The sequence below is a fragment of the Gymnoscopelus braueri genome (assembly GCF_963280865.1).
Source record: "Gymnoscopelus braueri genome assembly, chromosome: 1".
NCBI lineage: Eukaryota > Metazoa > Chordata > Actinopteri > Myctophiformes > Myctophidae > Gymnoscopelus > Gymnoscopelus braueri.
Window position 1 is genome coordinate 22,208,502 of NC_137603.1, and position 23,450 is coordinate 22,231,951.

General features: G+C 43.3%; 1 protein-coding gene across 2 annotated transcripts in view; it reads left to right on the top strand.

Moving 5' to 3' along the window:
• Positions 1–23,450, top strand: part of nfatc3a (nuclear factor of activated T cells 3a) — a 142,587-nt gene that overhangs the window by 19,734 nt on the left and 99,403 nt on the right. For both annotated transcript variants that reach the window (XR_013933091.1, XM_080427126.1), the window contains exon 2: positions 12,956–14,147. Coding sequence is in view for 1 of the 2 variants with exons in the window: in XM_080427126.1 (XP_080283252.1) it covers positions 12,956–14,147 (1,192 nt within the window). In the remaining variant the exon portion in view is untranslated. The remainder of the gene's footprint in view (positions 1–12,955; positions 14,148–23,450) is intronic.

Sequence of the window (23,450 nt, forward strand, 5' to 3'; positions counted from 1 at the left end):
CGATGGTTTTGCTCACTGAAATTATAGCTCATTATAGGCAAAATGTTTCAAACATTTTCGAAACAATCACAGACATTTTCTGTAAATCTTCAGAAATCTTTGAACTTCTAAAATAGCTTCCTGTCTCAACTCAAGCAACAATAGCCTAAAAATGTTCAACATCCACAATTAGGCCCCGTATGGCAGTGGTTATCAAACTTTTTCATGCCAAGGACCCCCAAAATGATATGTATTCCACTCCCCATCTCAAAAATATTTTGTGCCAAGGATTTTTCAAAAATAGCAGATCTACAAGCTCTCAAGCACAGAGTGCCGTGCTATAAGCTTGTATATCTGCTATTTTTGAATAGCCCAAGTATAAAATATGGTAGTAACTAATTTTGCTGGGGACCCCCTAGTACCCCTAGGGGTCCCCGGGACCCCACTTTGAGAACCAATGGGACCTTATTCAGTTTAGGCTTTCTGGTGTGATTATTATTTTTTGTTGCCTTTTGTTATCTGACATTGTTGAATATTGTCTCCACTGTGAAGCTGATTAGTTGTGTAGATACAGCTGTGGTGGTACAGTATATATGGAATGGCTTGGTTTAGATAGACATCTCTGGCCTATAGGCTGCTGCTGCTGCCTGGCCTGACATGGAGCTTGGCTGTTGCTCTGCTCTGGTGCTGTGTCAGGTTATCTGATATGTCCCCAACAGCCTGGGGGCTGATGTTGATTTCTGCTTCTCTCTGGGACAAAGGGACCGATGGGGTGATGTTTACGCCAGCTCCCCCCCCCAGGACAGCTGACTCCAAATCATGTAGGAACTGTAATAGACTGAAAACACTGCCACCCAGTCCATAGTCTTCTCTTCTCTTCTATTCTCTTCTCTTCTCAAAGTATTACAGAGAAACCATGCCAACAAAAGCACACCTCCTGCTTTTAGATATCAGCAGTGTCATCCTACGTTGTTGTTGCTATTCACAGCTAAATATCTATTCATTTGACAAAAGTGAGTCACTTTTTCATGTCAAGGACCCCCAAAATTATATGTATTTGGCCGTGGACCCCATCTCAAAATATTTAGTTCCAGGGACTCCCAGAAGCAAAGATTTGAGTTACAAATGTTCACAAACTTGTATATCTGCTATTTTTGAATAGCCAAAGTATAAAATATTCTCTTCTCTTCTTCAAAGTATCACAGAGAAACCATGCCAACAAAAGCACACCTCCTACTTTTAGATATCAGCAGTTTCATCCTACGTTGTTGTTGTTTTGTTGCTATTCACAGCTAAAGATGTATTTATTTGAAACGGAACACATTGAGAGTTTGCCAATCTTTTTTTTGGGGTGTGCTCGGTGCTACAAAATCTATGTGGTTCATTCATTATGTAGGAGGCACTGAATTTTGGTTGAGCTGAATTTTCATCTAGCGCTCTCTCCTATCCTCTCCTCTCCTCTCCTCTCCTCTCCTCTCCTCTCCTCTCCTCTCCTCTCCTAGCAGGTGGCTATGCCTGGCTCTGATAAGGGGCTTTCCCACTCCCCTACCCCCCATGTCTCTGGGGTTTTAGGTGGCAGGCTAATCTAATCTTATCTTGGCGAGACGGGTGCTATAGCAAGGTATCCTGACCTAGCCTCACCTCACCCCACCCCCACCCCCATAGCATCAGCACCTCCGCTCCTCTTAATATAGGTCACTTACAGGGCTGAAAGTCTCGGGTATTTTCTTAGCAATTATTCTATTGATTACCTTTTTGATAATATTTTATATTTTTTCTTTTATATATATATATTTTTATAATCGACTAAATCGATTAATCTGATTAACCACATAAGCCATATTATATACTTTGTTGTACAACAATGTCAGCTATTTTAGCAACAAAAAAAAAAGGTTGTTTCATTACAATTGTAATTTTGTAAGTGATTAAATCAATTTTTGGTTTTGTTTTGTTTTGTTTTGTTTGATTAACGGTTGCACCCCTAGAATGGTAGCAGAATAGTGAGTGTCATGTTTGAAAATATTCACTTGTAATGACCAATGCCCAAAATAGGGACGCCAAGTAGAAAGGTATTTAATGTAATTAGTCCTTTATTGGATAGTGTGCTGTGAATAGTGGAACTGAAAGGAAAGATGAGAGAGAGAGAGAGAGAGAGATATACTGTTATTTACAAGTGGTCAGATAGGATTTTTCTATTCAGACATCGTCGACCCATCTACATTGGTTGCTGTGGTAACAGCGTAATGACATACATGCGTGAGTAATGCTTAATTTATGACGGCGTTGCTTGTCGAAATGAGCAGATCTGCTCGTAGATCCACCATCGTACCATAAAGTCTAAATCAAGCTTCAGTGTCCAGAGTGACTGAGACACATCTTTAGAAATCAGATCACATTTCAAACTACCTATAATAGGGATGTGGTTCAAAACCTGATTTGTTAAAAATCCATTTGTGTTTTCACAATTGATAAAAACCCATGTGATTCCAATCGGGATAGGCAAAGATCAGATTTGGGCTGCCAGACTGAACATAGACAGACAGACAGACAGACAGACAGACAGTGCCTGAGTCAGTGTATGTGACATAACATAAAAGTGCTGAGTCTTCATTCTAACCTGTGTGTGAACATGTCGCAGCGCAGCAGGCATGTGAGGAGCACAGGGAGGGCCCTGGCCGTCTGACCTGGCCGCCAGACGACACTCCTTCTAATCAGTTAGCTGAGGAGTCATGCTGGTGGGTGGGAGGAGTTGACGGCCCGTACCTCTGCTGCCAGCAGCACCCATGTCAACGGCACGCTATCAACGCCATCCCGTCTCACATTCTCCCCACCAGCTTAAACCCAATTCAATCCGGGAACGCATCTGTGTCATTTTTACGATTTCTTTGGCTATTCAAAAAATAGCAGATATACAAGCTCATAGCGTGGCACCGAGTGCCGTGCTATGAGCTTGTAGATCTGCTATTTTTGAAGAAAATGAATCGTCATGAATTTTAACTCAATCTTTGGTTCTGGTGGGGGTCCATGGAACAAAATATTTTGAGATGGGGGAGGGGCTTCCGCGGACAAATACATATCATTTTGGGGGGTCCTTGACATGAAAAAGTTAAGTGAACATTAACATTAAAAAACCCTGTTTGGATTTAGAAGACTTTTGTAGAATCCCGAGAAGAAGCAAAGATTTGAGTTAAAAATGTTCCCTTAAAAAAAAACCTATATATTCAAATATTTGCCAAAAAAATCACGCATTTTCAAAAAGAAATAGCAGATCTTAGATCTGCGATTTTTGAATAGCCAAAGACATCTAAAAATATAACAAAGATGCGTTCCGGGATTGAATGGGTCGTTAAGGGGAAGCTCTCTCAACTCCCTATAACACAAGACCCATGCCTACCCCGTCCTGCGCTTTCAGAGTCTGTTATGGGTTGTGTGTCATCATAATAATAATAGTTTCCAAGGAAACCCATAGGTTTTCTCACGAATCATCAGAAAATTTTCTCTATGACACACAAGTGCCCAGTTTTCACCCAGCTTACAGTTACTTGACCCGACCGGGAAAGCCTATACATTGTCATACCTTTTAAAACCAAGAAAGCATCTGTGTCATTGTAGATGTTGTATTTTTAAAATTGGCCACGGGTCTAAATGGGTTAAAACTACTTTCAACCTGGTGTTTTGGTCGTCCCGTACAGTGGCTCAGGAGGTAGAGCGGCCGCTTGGAAACCGGAAGGTTCCCAGTTCGATCCCAGTGTCCTTGAGCAAGACACTGAACCCCTAATCGCACATTGTAAAGCGCCTTGGATAACGGCGCTATATAAATGCACCGTTTACCATTTATTTGACCGTTTATTTTAGAATATTTTCAAAAGAATGTTCAAAGATTTTACCAAAATAGGGATAATATCAGATCTACAAGCTCACAACGTGTCGCAATGTGACGGCTACATTTGCAATATTTGAAATACAGCTTTATTGTCCCATCACAGGTTTACAGGTGTATTAAGTGGGTGAATTTCACTCCTAGCATTTGCAATTCAAAGGCTGTCTGTAATTCACGTCTCTCGAGAACCGCCCCGGCTAACTGACTTCAACCTCGCCGCAGGCTTCGCAGACGACCCGAGGAGTGCGGTGCCTGGCGTCGAGTCGGTTGGATAGGCAGTTGTCCGGAACCACCGATCCGACCGATGTGCCCATGTATGGGCATGCACCTAATAATCTCATATTATGCTTTGGTGATGTCACGGTACACCATGATGTGATCTATAACAGATAGACAGATGGGTATCAGATACTTTACACTTTATTTATACCGAAGGAAGTTATTGAAGCGGACTTGTACAGACCATGGAGATGACACACTCCTTGACACAGGCCTTGGAGGATGCGCTGGCACGACGGGTACGCGAGAGGCAGCCGCTAGTGGAGGAGTTGGTAGACGACGATGAAGTATATCATCACAGGGATTATTATGAGATCCTGGACATTGGATCATCATATGAGGCCATGGATACATGGCCTCCATATGCTCACCCGGACCTGGTTAACCTGGCCGTGGAGGCTGACCAAGTCGTCCCACCGGCCAGTGAGCGTCTGATTAACAGTCTGCCACGTACAACCATCCGTGCCTCCGGGGAGGACTCCTGTCCAATCTGCTACAGTGAATATATTCAAGGGGACGTGTGCACTCGTTTGCCCTGTAACCATGACTACCACAGACGCTGCATCGCCTCGTGGCTCCAAACATCTGGCACGTGCCCGGTGTGTCGTCGCGTCTTGACCCCCCCTCCCATAGACGGCCCCCGTCTTGCGGAAGCCACGCCCTATTTCCTGAGATAGAAACCTTGTATCTCCATATTTAAATGTATATGTTTTTTTTTCTCGTAAATGAATACCCAAATGGAACCGTTGCAAGCCCATAACTCCTCACGGACCCCTGGCCTGGTGGTCCACGGGCCGTACGCTGAGAACCAGTGATCTACAGTATAATACTGTAAATAAAAGGGCACTTCTTCTCAGCAGCTCTTCACACAAGTGGCTGAAATGAGAGACCCCTCCTTTTTTTTCACTTAGTGAACCATTTCAATGAACACAGAGCTTGCGTCAAGGGCACAATAATGGATGGCAGGTCCGCCTCACTCATTTACAAAAGCATCTCATCAAAGCATCTTAACAACACATAAATTGTTCTCCCTTTTTTTTTTACTCAACTCCCAGGCCCCTCAGAAGGGCATGTCCGTAATAAGACTGGAATATTTATGGACGGTCTCTCGCCCGCATGCTAATTTCACTCTAATTGAAAATGCCTGCCTAAATTATTCCCTTGGATATGAGTGTTTAATAGGCTGCATGGATGCAAGTGACTCACCCGTGTTCCCATGCAAATTGACACTTTTGTAAGCGTGCTATTGAAGGAATTGTGTGTAATGGTAATTTCAGAAAAGAAATAGAATGCCCACACGCACTGGATCACGTCTGCATTGGATCTATTGATCAACATTCATGTCATGAAGGACCTGTGCGACCGAAACGAACCTTTTAAAAATAGTTAAAGGATCTACACCATGAATTAAAATAATAATAATAATATCATATTGTTTATGTCCCTCAAACGTTTTTCAAAAGGTTTGAGCCTAAATCAAGCCTCAGATATACTCATTTCAACTAACTTCTCTCTGGCTTATAAAGCACTTTCACCTGCAATACCACATTGTCCTGTTTGGCACGGGGCGCTATTGAGCCAGTTTGTATGCATGTTATCTCCTGGTTCTGTGTGGAAAAAGTAAAGAAAAAATAATTTAAATAAAAAAAAAGATTTCTTTTTGTTTTTTGGTTGGAACTGAAAAACGGGAGGGATTGTAGCCTGACGTGACGTCACGTCAGGGTACAATCTACAATTTACAGAAAACCCCAGATTTGCTGTGAAAGCCTGAGTGTTCAAACTGGGGTATTTTGGGGGATAGAAGAGAGGTAGTGGATACCAAAAACACACAAAAAAGAACATTTTAAAATCAATGGTGTAGTCCCTTTAAACCCTCTATACTATTTGTATAGCTGACAAGATGACAACGTCTCGCAACCTGGCACGTTTTCAGCTTTAATACAGAGGTGATCCAGTGTGTGAGGGCATTCTTTTTACTTTTCGGATCTACTTTTAGGGCTTTGGATTGCCTGCACCACAAAAGAGAGGAAGCAGTTTGGTGTGTCTGTTGTTCTCAACAAAATTGTAACTTCACCTTGAAATGTGACATAGTTCTCATGTGGAAGAGAAAAGGACTCCTGTGGTTAATTATGCTTTATTTAGCCTTAGTGACGAATGTCTCACCCTGAAAATAGCAGGTCTACAAGCTCACACTCTCGCCCTTCTTGTGAGCTTGTAGCTCAGCTATTTTCAGAGCACGACGCTGCCACGCAATGTCGTATAAATTCGTTTTAACTAGTCCAGCACAGTGCCGGTTACTGTGCATGTCTGATTGCTCGCCTGTTGAAGCGCTGTTTGCGGCGTTGTCGAGAACCGCGATACGGCTTCTTACAGAGCTCTGGAGAATACCGCTCATCGGTTCGACTTCACACCCAGCATTGCACTCCCTGCGGTACTCCGTGTGTGAAGTGTGAAGTCGATCGGATGAATGGTCCTCGAGATAATTAGACAGACAGACAGACAGACAGACATATTTTGTGAAGTCATAGTCACTCTGGTTGTACTGTAGCAAGAGCACAAGGCTTTGATGTGCCCTCCTGTATTATAGCGTGTATGCATAAGTATAATAAATATAGGTTATATTAATAAAGTTATAAAACGTGTACAGTTTGTCTACATTGCAAACCATGGAGCAATCCTTCCACGTTTTTTTTCAATGCTCTCTCTCTCTCTCCGCTCATTCTCTCCAGTTTCAGTCTGTCAGTCAACGAGGGGATCCACTCGCACAGTCTTCTCATTCTGTCTCCCTTCCTCTTGTTCCTATTTCTCTCTCTGTCTCTCTTGCCTCTCTGTGTAGTCAGTCAGTCAGTCAGTCAGTCAGATGCTGTCGTCACAGGATCTGTGCAGCTGGGTCTTGTGACAGGCACACAGAGGGACCAGCGTGGAGCTGAGCTGCTATAAATAAAGAGGCCTGCCTCTGCTGCTGTGGAAGAGGGAAGGGAGGATGCACACACGCACGCACGCACGCACGCACGCACGCACGCACGCACGCACGCACGCACGCACGCACGCACGCACGCACGCACGCACGCACGCACGCACGCACGCACGCACGCACGCACGCACGCACTCACACCAAAATAAACACAAACAAAAAGAAAACTCCCACCTGGCACCTGGAGCTTTACTTAAAGCTGTGATTACGTGCAGTTGGTCGTTTAAAGGTAGTGTAAGTGATATTTTTTTGTTGTGAAGTTCTACAACTTGACCTCAAAGCTGAAGTGTTTGTGCAGTAACGGGGTCTCCCCGCCTCTCAGTCTCCAGCTCTTTAGTAAACAGAAAATACATTTTCAGGTGCTTCATCCGGAGACAGAACTCCACACCATTTATCATCTTTATCAGTTCTATTTCCAATCTTGTATGCGAATTTTTCTTGTTTAATCATTTCCAATTTCACGTTGATGATTAACCACTTAACCATGTATTATATTTTGTTGTACACTGGTGGTGCAAAAAAAATTGTAGCGCGTTTTGAGCAATTGTCAGAAAAAAAAGAAAGTTTATTAATCGTAATCATGGCAAAGGTTTGAAATAATCATGATAATGATTTGAAGATATGCATATTAGCATATTAGGTTTCTTCATGTGGTTTTGAGAGCGTGCTGGCTGTTGGGGAACGTTTGAGGAACATAGGGAAGTGTTGTGAAAGGATGTCACAAGCAGTGTATCCTGTGCAGGCTGCACTGTGGTTTGAGCAATGACTTGTATCTACTCACTCTGGTCTCTATGGTCACTTTACAATTCTGGGAAGAACATTATAGTTTTCTCACTGGCATATTTTTTTCACAATAACCATTCCACATGAATGTGTTTTTTAACCACTTCTTTCTATAAACACTATTTTTGTGTCTGCCACTGTCTGCCACTCACTGCCGAATGATGCAGGCACTCGGAGGAGGTGCACCATGTTGGCGTTGCTCAAGCTAAATACGTACCGTTTTCTGAAAGACGTTGATGCTTTCCAAAATATCCTCTGCTCTCAGACCATGCTTTATTTGTTTGGGGCGGGGCTTCTGGCGGAGACTACTTGAGTTGCGAACGGATTAGTGGGGAACACAGTTCGAACAGACGGGGGAATGACTGCTTACCTAGCAGAGGTGTTGCCAAAAAAAGATTACAAAATGAACGTTACCCAGTATGGCTAGTTAGAAATTGATAAATTCACACTGAGGATTTTACTGTTTTGGATGTATCAGTGCCTGAATACCCAAAAAATACCTACATTGTTTTAGTTTTTTAAAGGAAATGGGTTTTGGATAGCCTTTATAGGGTATGTTATCTGTCGGGGCACATTTTGACTACTAGAGCAATAAATCAAATGCTGACAGAACATGTTTTGGTTGTAAAAATAATATACAGTGTATTTAATTTCAATTGCACTAAAGCTGTATGTAAGATAGAGACTAACTCTTACAACTGTGGGCTAAAGCACTTTGTGTGTGTGTGTGTGTGTGTGTGCGTGACTGTGTGTGTGTGTGTGTGTGTGTGCATGTGTGCGTGTGTGCGTGTGTGTGCGTGTGTGTGTGCGCGTGTGTGCGTGCGTGCGTGCTAGCCCCACCGGGCACTGAGTGCAGCCAGTGGAAGTTTATCAATAACCTCTAATGGAGTGGTGCCAACATGGACAATGGGCTCTTGTCTATTTAGTTGTGTGTACTCGTATTACTATACTTGTGAAGACCAAATATCCCCACGAAGTATAGTAGAATTTGAGAAATAGACATTGAGAGAACCATTTTCCTGGTTCAAGATAAATTGTTGTTTTATAGTTTTAAAAAAACGTTTTTAGATTTACATTTAGGGAAAGATTCAGTTTGGGGTTACGGTTAGGATTAGACGTTGGTTAGGTTAGGTTTTAGGGTTTGTGGTTAGAGTTTTCCTTTTTTTATACTTAGTCGTGCGCCTACTGTATTTCAGACACCGAAAAATAGCAGATTTTCCAGCCATTTTCAATGCTGTCTTAAAATGTTGATGTCCTCACAAGTATAGTGATACATACGTGTGTGTGTGTGTGTGTGTGTGTGTGTGTGTGTACATGGTTGTGTATTCCGGGCCAGGGCCTGTGATGGCTGACCTGCGATATAAATAGTCCGTCGGCGCTGGCTGTGATGACAGGCCGGAGCATGCAACCGTTGTGTGAATTTGTTTCCTGAGTAGCGCTGTTCAGCAGTTATCCCTCCTGGAACTGTGCCTGTATGACGGCCTGACACGCACGCACACGCACACGCACACGCGCACACAGTCACAGTCACATGGATACAAATATACATATCGTCGCTGCTAAGCAGATACCTCGTATCTCCATGTTTAAACGTTTAGTTTTTTCATAAATGAATGGCCTACTTTGTCGTATGACAGTCTTGTGCAAAAGTAGCGAAAACAGCAGAAATAGCCAATCTACAACATCACAACGCAGCACAATGCGTTCAACGTTTTGGTTGTATTTAACCTTTGTCATATGACTGTCTCACGCAAAAATAGCTGATTTTCAAGCTTGTAGATAAAAAATCACACCCTGTGTGAAGTGGGCGGTGTCTTGCCAGCTAATCACAATACTGAATGGAGTCAACCAATCATGTACAAAAGATAAATACATTTATTGAAACACTCTTTATGATGGACGAAACCATAACTTGAAAAAAACAAATATTTGGTTTTTTTCAAGTTATGGTTGCTTATATAGGGCTATGCACATGTGTCATGTGACACTGGCCAATCACAGTCCTGAATAGATTGTGATTGGCCAATCACAGCGCAGGATAATTCTACTAATTTCCTGGGCCCAGATCACAGCGCAGGAAAATGTACATTTTTCCAAATCTCACTTATAGGGGCGGTTTCACCGCCCAAAAATATTAAAAGTGAAAGTGGTTAAGTGTATCTGTGCTTTTTACAAATATTGAACCAATAAAATGTATTAACAAGAGCTTGTGTTGCAACGCGTTGTGACCTCGTAGATTGGCAATTTTTGGAACAGGGCTTAAAGGGTAAGACCACTTTGGTAGAGGTTTGGGTTGTGTAGTTACCTTGCCATGATGTAACCCCAAAGGTGGGCAAGAAATCAAAAATAATTGCTCCATTGATTAGAAATTGATAATTCAAAATATGCTCCTCATTGACTTACATTGTACGGTAAAACAGCTCTCAAAGTCACTCTTTTAGCACGTAAATGAACACAAACAAAGTTGATTCAGACAATATAGAGCATCACCAAACCCAGTACTGTTTTTTTTCTTTATAAAAATGTCAACTTCCTGTTGATTTTACTATTTGAAGATCTGGATCCGGATCCGCGGATCCAGTCCAGGTTTTCTACTTATTAAAAATGGCAAAATCCACAGGAAGTTGACATTTTTATAAAAAAATAAAAACAGTACTGGGTTTGGTGATGTTCTATATTGTCTGAATCAACTTTGTTTGCGTTTGTTTATGTGCTAAAAGAGTGACTTTGAGAGCTGTTTTACCGTACAATGTAAGTCAATGAGGAGCATATTTTGAATTATCAATTTCTAATCAATGGAACAATTATTTTTTATTTCTTGCCCACCTTTGGAGTTACATCATGGCAAGGTAACTACACAACCCAAACCTCTACCAAAGTGGTCTTGCCCTTTAAGTGGTTAAATGAAATAAATTCTAGTTAATTGTTCTCAAATAGAAATTGTAATCATAATAAAGATTTTCAAAGATTTTTTTTTTGTCTTTTATGCCGTTATTGACAGAATAGGACAGTAGGCTGACAATAAATGGGGAGAGAGATGGGGAGTGACTTGCAGCGAAGCCCGTCGAGATCGGGAGTCGAACCCGTGACGCGCTGTCAGGCTACTTTGAAGCCTAGGTGCTGCGCCAGCTTTTCGGGCCCTAAACAAAGATTTTCAAATTGATTATAACATTTTGCTCTTTCTTTTAATACAAAATGTCCGTCAATACATTGGCAATCGGGGGTCTTACGACTCTCCAACAATTGGGATCGACATCGGATCCAAAAATGTGGCATGGGTTGGTCTGTGTGCCCTCTGGGTCGGCAGGACACTGTAGTGTAGCTGTAGACCAAACGCAACACCACTAGTAACTAATGTAGGCTTCACTGTAGCAGCAAGCGGAGAGTAATCCTTTGTTTTTATCTGTATACTGTAACTGGCCTAACTTCAATGTTTATGTTTTTATCTGTATCTACTATAACTGGCCTAACTTCAATGTTTATGTTTTTATTTGTATGCACTATAACTGGCCTAACTTCAATGTTTATGTCAGTAAGCAGACACCTTATGTATGTCCAAAACCGTTACTTAAATGGGGGGAGGGCAAATGCCACATAAAACCACTTTAACTTTCACGTTACAAAAGTAGCAAAAACAGCTGATCTACAAGCTCACAATGCGTCGCGAGCGAAGCTTTGTGAGCTTGTAGATCGTCTAATTTTGCTGTTTTCGAGTGACAGTGTCATACGGCGACATAACATAACTTTTTTACGTGAAAACATTTTTTAAAAAATGAATTGAGGACATACAAGGATTGTTCCTGACAGCGACATAGCCTTTAAACGTTGGGTACAACAGGCTGTGGGCTACAGTGAGTGCTGGGGGTTTAGAGAACCATCGGTTATTATGACTAATAGTCCTTAAAAAGTGTCCTTGAACATTGTGCTTTATTTATAATGACAGTGAAGGGAGACATGAGCGAGCATGGCCTTGAGCGAACCAGGACTTTAACTTGGGCTACATATTTTGCCTTATACAACAGCTAGTTTCAAACCGCGCATCGTGATTGGCCCAGAGGCATTCGGAGCCGTGCCAATAACCCCAATACATTTTTTTTCACTCTCATTTGGACCCCTGGTGGTCCCGGGGCCAGACGTTGAGAAACAGCGAGTACAAGTATGGCTCTGTGGCGCGTTGTGGACCAGTCCAGCTGGCGTTAAGTTGCCCATAGCAACGGTAAACAATGGGGAACTATTTTGGGTTGCGGACTGTTAAGTCGGTCCCGTCTAGCAAAGTTGAACGCTGCTAACCATATTTGTCAAAAACAGATTTAACGAGAGTGCAGTGCTGTTGTATAAAAGCAATAAAACACTGGAGGCCGTGCTATATCGTGGTTATTGGCACGGCTGTGCCGGGGCGACGGCACTCCTCTTCGTGTCATTGCCTTATGCCGCAGCGCAGCCGTGCCAATAACCACGATACAGCAGTGCCTCTCATTTCTTATTGCTTAATGATGTGTAAACAAGGTTATGAGGAGTCAGTAGAAGTATATCAGGCATGTCTCGAATGTGAATTCAGTGATTGTTGGAAAGTATCTTCAATTAACACAATGTGTTTCTTCAGTGCGTAATATTGTAATAACAGCTGCTGATTGTGTTGTATTCAGAGTGGTTTGTATGCTGTGAAACGTATAGTAGGACTGGAACACATTCATTTTCCTTTTCTATTTTAAGAACTAGAGGCTTATTATACTGTTTTATAAGTTATACTCAATTCTAAATTAAATTATATAAGTGATATATGTTCTGTTCTGTTCTTGCCCTACAGTACATCTGTCTGAAGGCTGACAGCAACATGTAATTGTTGTTGTGATTTTGAATTGACCCTTTAGTATATTAACCATTTAAGCCCTATTTTATACTTCTTCATATGACTGTGTCATTGTCGAAAATAGACGATGTACAAGCTCACAACGCGTCACATTCAGCTTGTAGATCGGCTATTTTGAAATATTTTGATCTTAAGTTAAAGTTATACTAAAAGACCTCTGTCCCTTTTTCTCTCACGTGCCCATCAGATCTGGAGCCCGACGACAACACGTCCTTCTACATCCTGAACGTGGGGCAGCCCCAGTCCATGGTGACCAACCACCAGTCCATGGGCCTGGTCCGCCATGGCATGATGCAGTCCCAGTCCCAGGTCATCAGCGCGTCTCCACGCATGCAGCACCACAAACCCGGGGCCTGCGACCCGCCGGGCTACGAGACGCTGCAGCAGCAGGGCTCCAGGTACTGCCCGTCTCCCCTCATGCCCGCCTCCGTGCCCGCGGGGCCGCCCAAGGCCTTCGAATGCCCCAGCATCCACATCACCTCCATCTCGCCCAGCTGCCAGCAGGAGATGGACGGCGGCGACGACCACCTGCGGGCCAACGGCCCCGACGGGGACTACCACCACGGGGACCGGCCCCTGTCCAGGGACCACCTGTACCTGCCCCTGGACCACTCGTACCGGGACTCCTCGCTCAGCCCCAGCCCCTGCAGCAGCCTGTCCTCCAGGAGCTGGTTCTCCGACGCCTCCTCCTGCGAGTCCTTCTCCCACGTCTACGACGACGTGGACTCGGAGCTGAACGAGGCGGCCGCCCGCTTCACCCTGGGCTCCCCGCTCGCCTCCCCGGGCTGCCCCTCCCCTCAGGCGGGCGGCTGCTGCGGGGGAGGGGTGACCCTGGAGGAGCAGTCCCACTGGCAGCACCACCACCACCCGGCCTTCGTCCACTCCCACTCGCTCACCCTGTCGCCCCGCCAGTCGCCCTGCCACTCGCCGCGCACCAGCGTCACGGACGAGAACTGGCTGAGCCCGCGGCCGACCTCGCGGCCCTCCTCGCGGCCCACCTCGCCCTGCGGCAAGAGGCGCCACTCCAGCGCCGACATCATCTGCTACCCGGGGTCGGTGTCTCCGCACCACTCCCCCACGCCCACCCCGGGTCCCTCGCCGAGGGGCAGCGTGACGGAGGACACCTGGGCGGGCAGCCCCTCCGTGTCGCCCTTCCAGTGCTGCCCCTCCGAGGCCGACGTCCCCTCCAAGACCAGGAAGACCTCCCAGGACAGGACGGCGTCGGCGCAGCCCGGGACGGGGGACATGGTGCTGGACGAGCCGGGCAGCATGTCCCCTCATCTGGACTCGCCCAAGGACGGCCCGGGGGAGCAGTTCCTCTCTGTCCCCTCCCACTTCACCTGGAACAAGCCCAAGCCTGGCCACACGCCCATATTCAGGTAAAGTCTACTTGTGAACATGATATGAACATGATAACAACACTTAAATCCAGAGCAATTAGGATTTTAAAGGTGCAGAGATTGATTTTGTTTTGTTAAAATATGTGTTAATCACTGCTATAGAGTGTTTGTTTTGCAAGATGTGTCTCCTTGTCTCTCCAGCTGTTTAGCAAACAGACAATACATTTTCAGGTTAGGATACCAATTTTATCCGATTAGGAGAGAGAACTCATACAAGCAAGTGAAATTGGAAGTGAGGAAACAAATAAAGGAGCAGACAAAAATGGAACTGGAACACTATAAAGTGGAGGCTTTTTTTGTGGGGTACTGTCTCCTGATTGGATGAAATTGGTGACACACCTGAACATGTATTTTCCGTTTACTAAAGAGCTGGAGATACATGGAGACCTCTGCTACTGAACACTCGATAGCATTGGTTACAATCAGAATATAGAGCTTACAATGTTTTAACAAACAAATATCATTTATCATACCTTTAACCACGTTTTATACTTTGTCATACGATGAACAGGATCAGGTGAGTGTTAGTGTAAAGCTTGTGTGGAGGTTATCAAAAGACTTGTTTCATCTGCTTTTTTTGTCAGTTATCAAAGGCATGAACAACGCCTACAAAGATAGAAAGGCATGGGCCAACATCATAGATAACGGGGTCAAGCGTAGCGGGTCAAGGCTACACAGCATCCTTGGAAGTGTTGGAAGTGTTGGAAGTGTGTTCATAAAGTTCAAAAAGTCTTTTGATATGGCAAGTAAACACTCCTCTGAAGGCAGCTTGTATCAAAGAGCAGACACGCTATATCTAACTAATAGGTTTATTGACCCAGTTATGAGTTCAGTAACGAGAGAACTTTGAGCCTCGCGGCTACATCGTCAATCCTCTAAATTCTTCTACTCTGCGTACGATTACTGGTATATGGAGGACATGGGCATACACACACACACACACACACACACACACACACACACACACACACACACACACACACACACACACACACACACACACACACACACACACACACACACACAGAATGTTATCACGCAATTATATGAATTGTATTTTTACCATTTCTACCATTTCTAACCCTAACCCTAAATGGGTTGTGAGCTTGTATACAAGTAAGACGCGCGAACGCGGTAAGCGAACGCAAAAAATGAAAAAAAAAATGAAAAAAAATATTTAAAAAAAAGTAACCAATAAAAAAATTATTTAAAAAAAAAAAAAAAATCTGCGTTAAAAGGAGCATCTTAGAAAAATACAAATTGACCAAAAAATTACTTGGAATGTTTTTGAACAATTCAACAAAGTGTTTGAAGTGCCTGTTTCACCCACTTCCGGGGGGCGGAGCCAAAATCCGAGCCCGAAGTATTTGTTCGTAGACCCCTACTTAGAGGGGGTAGAAAAAGTTTCGGAGCGATTCGGGCACTTTTCATTTAACATGGGGTTTCAATGGGGAGTTTTTAGGAGCCTTCTCCGGGGTGTGGCTTCCGGGGGAAGGGGCGGGCTTAAACGCAACCTTGACATGTGTGTTCAGTTTTCAAAGACCTTTCATTTGATGTATGGTACGTCTAAATTGGACATTTACTTATCTCAGAGGAGCTGCACACAGGCAGTGCACACAGGCAGTGCACACAGAGACCCAGAGACACACACAAGCCGAGCACGGTTTCATAGTATGCTCCACTTGCGCGGAGGCGCGCCTTCGGCGCGCCTCCTTCCGCTGCGTTCGCAATCAGCTATTTTTGGTGCACGCAACTTTGTTTGTTTGTTTGTTTTAAACAACCATTTCTCTTGTGAGGAGCAGGAAAATTATCCTCACAATGTATATCCGAATGTACATCTGGGGGCATTTGGCACTCACAAGTATAGTAATACTGTCTAATACAGTTTACTACACACACAGTATTGAGCAGAGGATACAGGCCATGCTTCTCTCCAATGTGTGCAGCAGATGAAGGCATGGCCTTGTTAGTGTGCACTGGCCCCTAGCGCTATAAATCAGCACAGGGCACATATGGCACACACACACACACACACACACACACACACACACACACACACACACACACACACACACACACACACACACACACACACACACACACACACACTCTCTCTCAACCTCATGAATGACACAGAATTTGCAGTAATATTGGAGTATATCGGAGGGGTATTTCAATTTAAAACACTTCTGGTGTTTACGTCTACTCTATCTTTTGTGTTCATGGTTCATAATTAGAAAAACTACGGTCCCCTCGCGCATTAGAAGGACAATATCAGACACCAGAACAGGGACGTGTGCTTCCAATCAGTCTATACATGGTTAACATGGAGTTGATTGATTGAATACTTTATTAGTCAGAAATGTACAGCAGATCTACAACAGCACAAGGTACAGTTAGACATTAAGGCTAAAAGGATAACACAAAAAAGTCCTAGGAACCACAAAGGGTTTCCATTGTGGTCCTATGTATTCAATAATAATACATATCAACAACACATACAAAAGACTATATGTACAAAGAAACAAATTGTCGGCAGTGAATGACCCCTCCTTTCTATGGGAACAATATGTTTACCTCCCCTTGTTGTCTCTTGAAATGTGTTTTTTCAGGCCTGTTTTGAAAGAAGCCATTTTTTTAAGGGATGGTGTTGTGGTGGGTATTTCACATTTTGGTGGCAGAGTAGTAGAATGAGAAATGTTTGTTTTATAACTGGGTAGTACCAGATCGTCTCTAGTGTTGTGGCTGTGGGCGTCACTCACTTTGGATGTGTTGGAATTAGCTGGGTCATGGGCTTTAGGCCGAGAAGTAGTCAAATCTGTTTGTTTTGGGAGGTCTGAAGCTTAGTTTAGTGGCATTGAATGAGGGCTCCGGCAAGAGTCTTGAGAGCACTTTGGTTGACAAAAGAGGACATGCTGCCCAAAAATCTTGTTGAATGGACTGTAATGAATGTAGGAGGGGGCCGTGTCTGATCAAATGAATATGTATCTAAACATTGAATCAAGCAACTTAATCTGTTTTAAAAGATCTGCTATTTTTAAACACTTTTTGCCCAAAGTAGGGATGCCATGGTTAATGAGGTCCACTGAAACATTTTGTGGCAATGCAGTTGGGCCCTCTTGCCAGCACTTAACAAGCATACTTTTATTATTCTCAGTCACCCCTGTTTGACATATTTGTATTTCTTGAGAATAATACATAATGTAACCCAACTACTTGCAGACTTGGGGCACACATAATGTGTGGTATTAATGCTAATAAAAGGCTTAAATTGTGGGAAAGTGAAAAATATGATTTGTCAGTTACTGCATATGCCTGCATATACTGCATATACTGCATAACCAAGGGTCATTGCACGTAACCCACTGAGGAGACGGGACAGTACTCTCTATTATTGTAGAATATGAATGTATGAATGAATGAGCTTGTAGATCAGCTATTTTCGGTGGGCAAAAGCGTAACTCGGGCTTTAGTGTTAGCGTTAAAAAATGGCAAAAAAATGCTAAAAATTTTGATGTCCTCACAAGTATAGACACAAGTATAGTAACGTGAGTGTGCGCGCCGCGTGTGTGAGTGTATTTGTGGGGTAGGGCTCAAAAAATGTTCAGACAAGGACCCCCAAAATGATATGTATTTGCCCGCGGACCCCATCTCAAAATATGTTGTTCCAGGGACCCCCAGACGCAAAGATTTGAGTTACAATGTTAGCTTTAAAAAAATTATATTCAAAAATTATATTCAAAGGTTTGCACAAATTTTCAAGATTTTTCAAAAATAGCAGATCTACAAGCTCATAGCGCGGCACTCTGTGCCGCACTATCATCTTGTATATCTGCCATTTTTGAATAGCCAAAGTATAAAAGGTTAAAGTGGTTAAAATGATTGTGATCCTACTGTACATTAACACATTTTGGAAAAACGGCGCCCCCACTGCTACTACATTATGTTTTAGTCATCTATGTAGACAAAGCAACGACCCATAAACAACATCCTCACATCTCTCTTAACAGCCAGCTAATTATAACCAAGGGAGCCAACAATATCCCAAACAATAAACAATAGTGGTGGCCGATATATCGGTCATTATTTCACTCTTATGAAGACATCTGTCAGCCGATTATAACCACTTTTCAACCTGGCGTCCATATTTTGGGCATGTCATTATAGGTGAAAAAAATATATTCTAAAAAGTTCAAAATAGTCCTAAATGGAAAAGAATCCAAAGCGCTTTACAGTGTGCAGTACATTCACCCATACAGACACAGACATGCAAGGTACAACACCTGCTCACTGAGAGCAGTTAGGGGTTCAGTATCTTGCTCGAGAGCTCTTCGACTCTAACCTATGGGGAGCTAGGGATCGAACCGGGAACCTTCTAGTTTCACATAAAGCGTCGTCCGCTCTACAGTACCTCCTGAGCCACTGCCGGCCCCAAAACATACATAATCATTGGTCTAGGACAGTGGTTCTCAAAGTGGGGTCCGGGGACCCCCAGGGGTCCTTGGAGGGGTTCCAGGGGGTCCCCAGGAAAATGGTTAATACAGCATCACAATCATTTAACCACTTTATCCATTATACATTGGCTATTAAAAAATAGCAGATGTACAAGCTCACAGCCTTGCCGTGCTGCGAGCTTGTACATCTGCTATTTTTGAACATTTTAGAAAAATCTTGAAAGGTGTTGAATAATTTTGACGTTTTTTTAACACAAATCTTCTCTTCTGGGGCTCCCTGGCACAAAACATTTTCAGATGGGGGGTTTGCGACCAAATCTGGGGGTCCTTGACACGAAAACGTTGGAGAACTATTGGTCTAGGACTCTCAAAAAATGGGGATCAAACATCTGGCACGACTCAGTGCTCTAATGCTTAACAGCCAGCTAAGTATAACCAGGTAGCCGACACCATCCACCAAACAAATAATAGTTTGGGCTTTAATACTGCTTAGCAACACAATTTAGTTCCAGGAAACGAAGATGGAACTACTGGAGGCTCAGAATAGCGTAGGGTCCAGTAATGTTCCCACCATTATAGAAACAAGGCCTCGCTCTGTCCACCTGGCTTTACCAGAAGATGTGGAGAGGAGGGTGGGGCAGTTGTGGTAAAAGTACTAACATTCTTTACTTAAGTAAAAGTATCAATATCGCAATGTAGAAACACTCTGTTGTTCCAAGTAAAAGTCTGGAGTTCAAAATGTACTTGAGTAAAAGTACAAAAGTATTGGTCTCAAAATGTACTGAAAGTACCAAAAGTAAAAGTACTCATTGTGCAGAATGTCCCATTTCACAAGTTTAAAATGTATAAAGAATATTTTGAAAATAGCCGATCTACAAGCTCACAATGCGTCGCATTGTGAGCTTGTAGATCGGCTATTTTTAAATAGACAAAGTATATATATATATACTTATATATACTATATATATACTATATATATATATATATATATATATATATATATATATATATATATATAGGTCTGAAGTGGTTAATATATTTTTTATAATAATTGTAGTGGAGTAAAAGTACAATATTTTTCTCTGAAATGTAGTGGAGTAGTAGTAAAAGTATTGAAAATAAAATAAAAAAATGCACTTAGTTACTTTCCACCACTGCTCTGTCCACCTGGCTTACCAGAAGTTGTGGAAAGGGGGGGGTGTTGCGGTGTTGGGAAGCAGAAGTGGGTTATGGGTGGGTTGTGACCAAAGCAGTTGTGACCCCCCACTCACACACACACACACACACACACACACACACACACACACACACACACACACACACACACACACACACACACACACACACACACACACACACACACACACACACACACACACACACACACACACACACACACACACACACACACACACACGCACAGTACAGTGACGGACATCCGAGAAAGGTTGCGCTATTTCAGGCCACGGGTCGCCACGTTGCCACCAAACCCGCCACCCCCCTGCCCCCCCCCCCCCCCTCCTCCCTCACTCCGCCACACAGCTCACGTTTCCTCTGACCTACCCCTCCCCCCTCCCGCCCCCCCCGTGCTTGTTACCGTGGCAGCCACGCCAAGCGGCGCTTCCTGGGTCAGTGCCTATGTCATTGGTTCTCAAAGTGGGGTCCGGGGACCCCCCCTGGGGTTTCCAGGGGGTCGTCCCCAGCCTAAATGTGTTAATATGGTATTAAAACCCTATTTTATGCTTCGGCTATTCAAAAAATAGCACATCTACAAGCTCACAACGTGGCGCTTTGTGAGCTTGTAGATCTGCTATTTTTGAAAGTCTTTGAAAAATCTTGAAAGATTTATTAAAAATGTTAAATAATTAGAACATGTTTAACACTGATGTTCTCTTCTGGGGGTCCCAAATGTATGTCAATTTGGGGGATTTGGGGGGTTTCAGGACCACTGGCTTTTGTCACGGCTCCTGAGAGGAAAGTGCTGGGATGGCATTCTACCGTTTAGCATGATTTACACTATACTAATGTATAGAAAACATTAAGTATTATACCACATTGTGTGGGTCCCTATTTTGGGTCGGTTGTAGATATGATCTATTTTTTAAATAAGGCGTAAGGGGTTATAACATATTGAGAGCAACTTCTCTCATTGTGGGAGTTTTACCCAGAACACAGAGGTCCATTTTAAGCTGGATCAAGTCAACCAAAAGAGAGGTTTAATAAATTATAAATAAAATATATGTCAAATAAAAAGGGCAACAAAAAATAAGTGCAGTGATGGGAGTTTTCCCTGATGCCAAGTGCATTACGCTGGCTACAACATGATGGACTGGCCTTCTTGTAACCAGATACAACTAAAAGTGGCTTTCAGGGGCATTTCCATGTCATCTGCGGAACGTACGTTTTTAATTTGATTTGGAGCCACAAAGCTGCATTCAGGAGCAACAGTAAAAAAATGGAAAGAAAAAATAAACCTTTAGAAAAAGTCAGACACGTGCCCCATTTTTTTTTTCTCCTGCTCCAGAAATTAGCCTCTCCTCTTGTTATGGTTACGTCGTTCACAAGCAGACCTTGTATGAACTGAAGTGGCTCACAGTGCACGCGTCAGAGTGACGGATGGGGGAGGGGGAGGGGGGGGGGGGGGTCTCGGTAGCCAGCCACTGATGGAGGCTTGGAAAGGGATGGATTGAACTTTTCAAACTTGTCTCCTTTTTTCTTTTTTCTTTTTCTTCCTCTCTTTTTTTCTTTTTTACAAAGAACAACCCGAATTAAAACCAAACAAAATGTGATCCTGTCATACATAGTGTTTTTGCAGGATTTCAACTCAACGTGTATGTCACGTTTACATGTTCTCACAACAGAGGGACTCTTTTTACAACTTAAATGGAGATGAATCCCTCTAGGTTTGTACAGAAAGCTAAAAAAAAACATGGCAGAGTGCATAAGGCTAACATTATTGTACGCTGTGATGTAAGCAGTGCAGCTGCAGCTAATCAAATTAATAATGGGTGTGTTAAGGGTGACTTATACTTAGTCGTGTGCCGGTGCGATGCACAACCAAGTACTGTATAAATCAGGCATTGGATTCAGGTGTGTCAATGTGCATTGTGATAATAGTGTTGACTATTGCACATTGCACACCCATGGCTCTGGGCACATCTTAAATCTAACAGCCATTATTAATTGAATTAGCTGCTGCTTCATTGCTTACTAACCTGCCATGTTTTTAATGTGCTTTTGTTTTTGAAAAAAAACAACCTACAAAATGATGCCCCTCGAAGCCTTAATAATAATAATAATATTTCGAATGTATATAGTGCTTTTATGAGTACCCAAAGATGATTTACATGGGGGGGGCATGAGAAAACAACATATAAAAACAATTTTATTAGGGGGGGAAAAAAACACTAAGACTAAGGAATATAATCTAAATCTTGTTCTATACTTTGTCGTACGACGTAATAATCCTAAAACGGGGGGGTGGCCCAGCGGCCCAAATGGCCAGTCCGCCCCTGGCCAGGTTGAAAGTGACTTAACCACTTGTACCCCAGCATGCATATTCTGGGGGGGGTGAACATTAGCCAAAAATAGCCGATCTACAAGCTCACAACGCATCGCGTTGTCAGCTTGTAGGTTGGCTATTTTTGGCACAGAGATTAAGGTGTGGACGGTCCAAGTACAGAGACAATCCGGGTCCACTTCACCAAGTCTAGAGGGGGTTAAAACGATATGCCACCACATAGCGTTGTGAACGAAGGCACTGTAGTGGTGGAGGTGAGCTGAAATTCACAGTGTTAGCAGAGGAGGTTTTGTCTCCTGGCCTGTGAGACAGCAGCACACACTGCCAACGGCCTCCAGGGATGTGTCATATCTGAGTCATGAGCCTAAATCACACACACACACACACACATCTGTGCGAATCATTTTTTGTGCTCGTACACACACACACACCACAAAATCCATCTGCGTATGCATAAACACACAGATAACGTACACACACACACGCACACCGAGTTTCATTTCTCCTCATGCATTCTGCTGTGCTGATAAAAAAAGCAGGGTGCTCTCTAACTGTTGGCAAACACCTGGATGACACACTTAGTGTGTGTGTGTGTGTGTGTGTGTGTGTGCTACCGAACACAACTACACAACAACGCAACAACACCACACCACACACAGTGTGTGCTAACCAACACAACGACACACAGCTCCAGCTCATGAATAATGCAGCAGCAGACAGGGCTTATAGTGTAGCTTGCATTACAGTGCATTTAGTAGGTCTGTGTGTTACTTTAAATGGAGCCATTTGTTAACTAAACTAAATCAAACCAAACTTAGCTAAAGGTTAAACAGTAGTAGTAGTAGTAGTAGTTCTCTCACTCGGTACAGCTGATCATTATTATAATTCATTTTAAGTCACAATGGGGCCACATATTGTCGCTGTAGGATGGAAACCTTGTCTGTTCAAAACCTGTTACTTTTCAGGAAATGGAAAAATAAGAACCTGGGCGGAGACAAATATGTATTAAATCTAAAGGTAGACATAAACATTTTCAACCTGGCATCCCTATTTTGGTGTTGTCATTGTTGTCACTTTGTGTGACACATTGTGAGCTCGCATATTGGCTATTTTCACTACTATTCAAATCCAGTCCTATGTTGCGCTTATCAGAGCCATGGTCACCCAATTATGTCCATTTGAAGCGTTAAACACTGCTGTATGTGTGCAATTTAGATTTTATTTTATTTTTATGGCACAATGTTTGTCTGTCTGCCTGTACCCCCCAGGGGCTCCATATGTGGCCCCTGGGGGTCACACGTGGCCCCT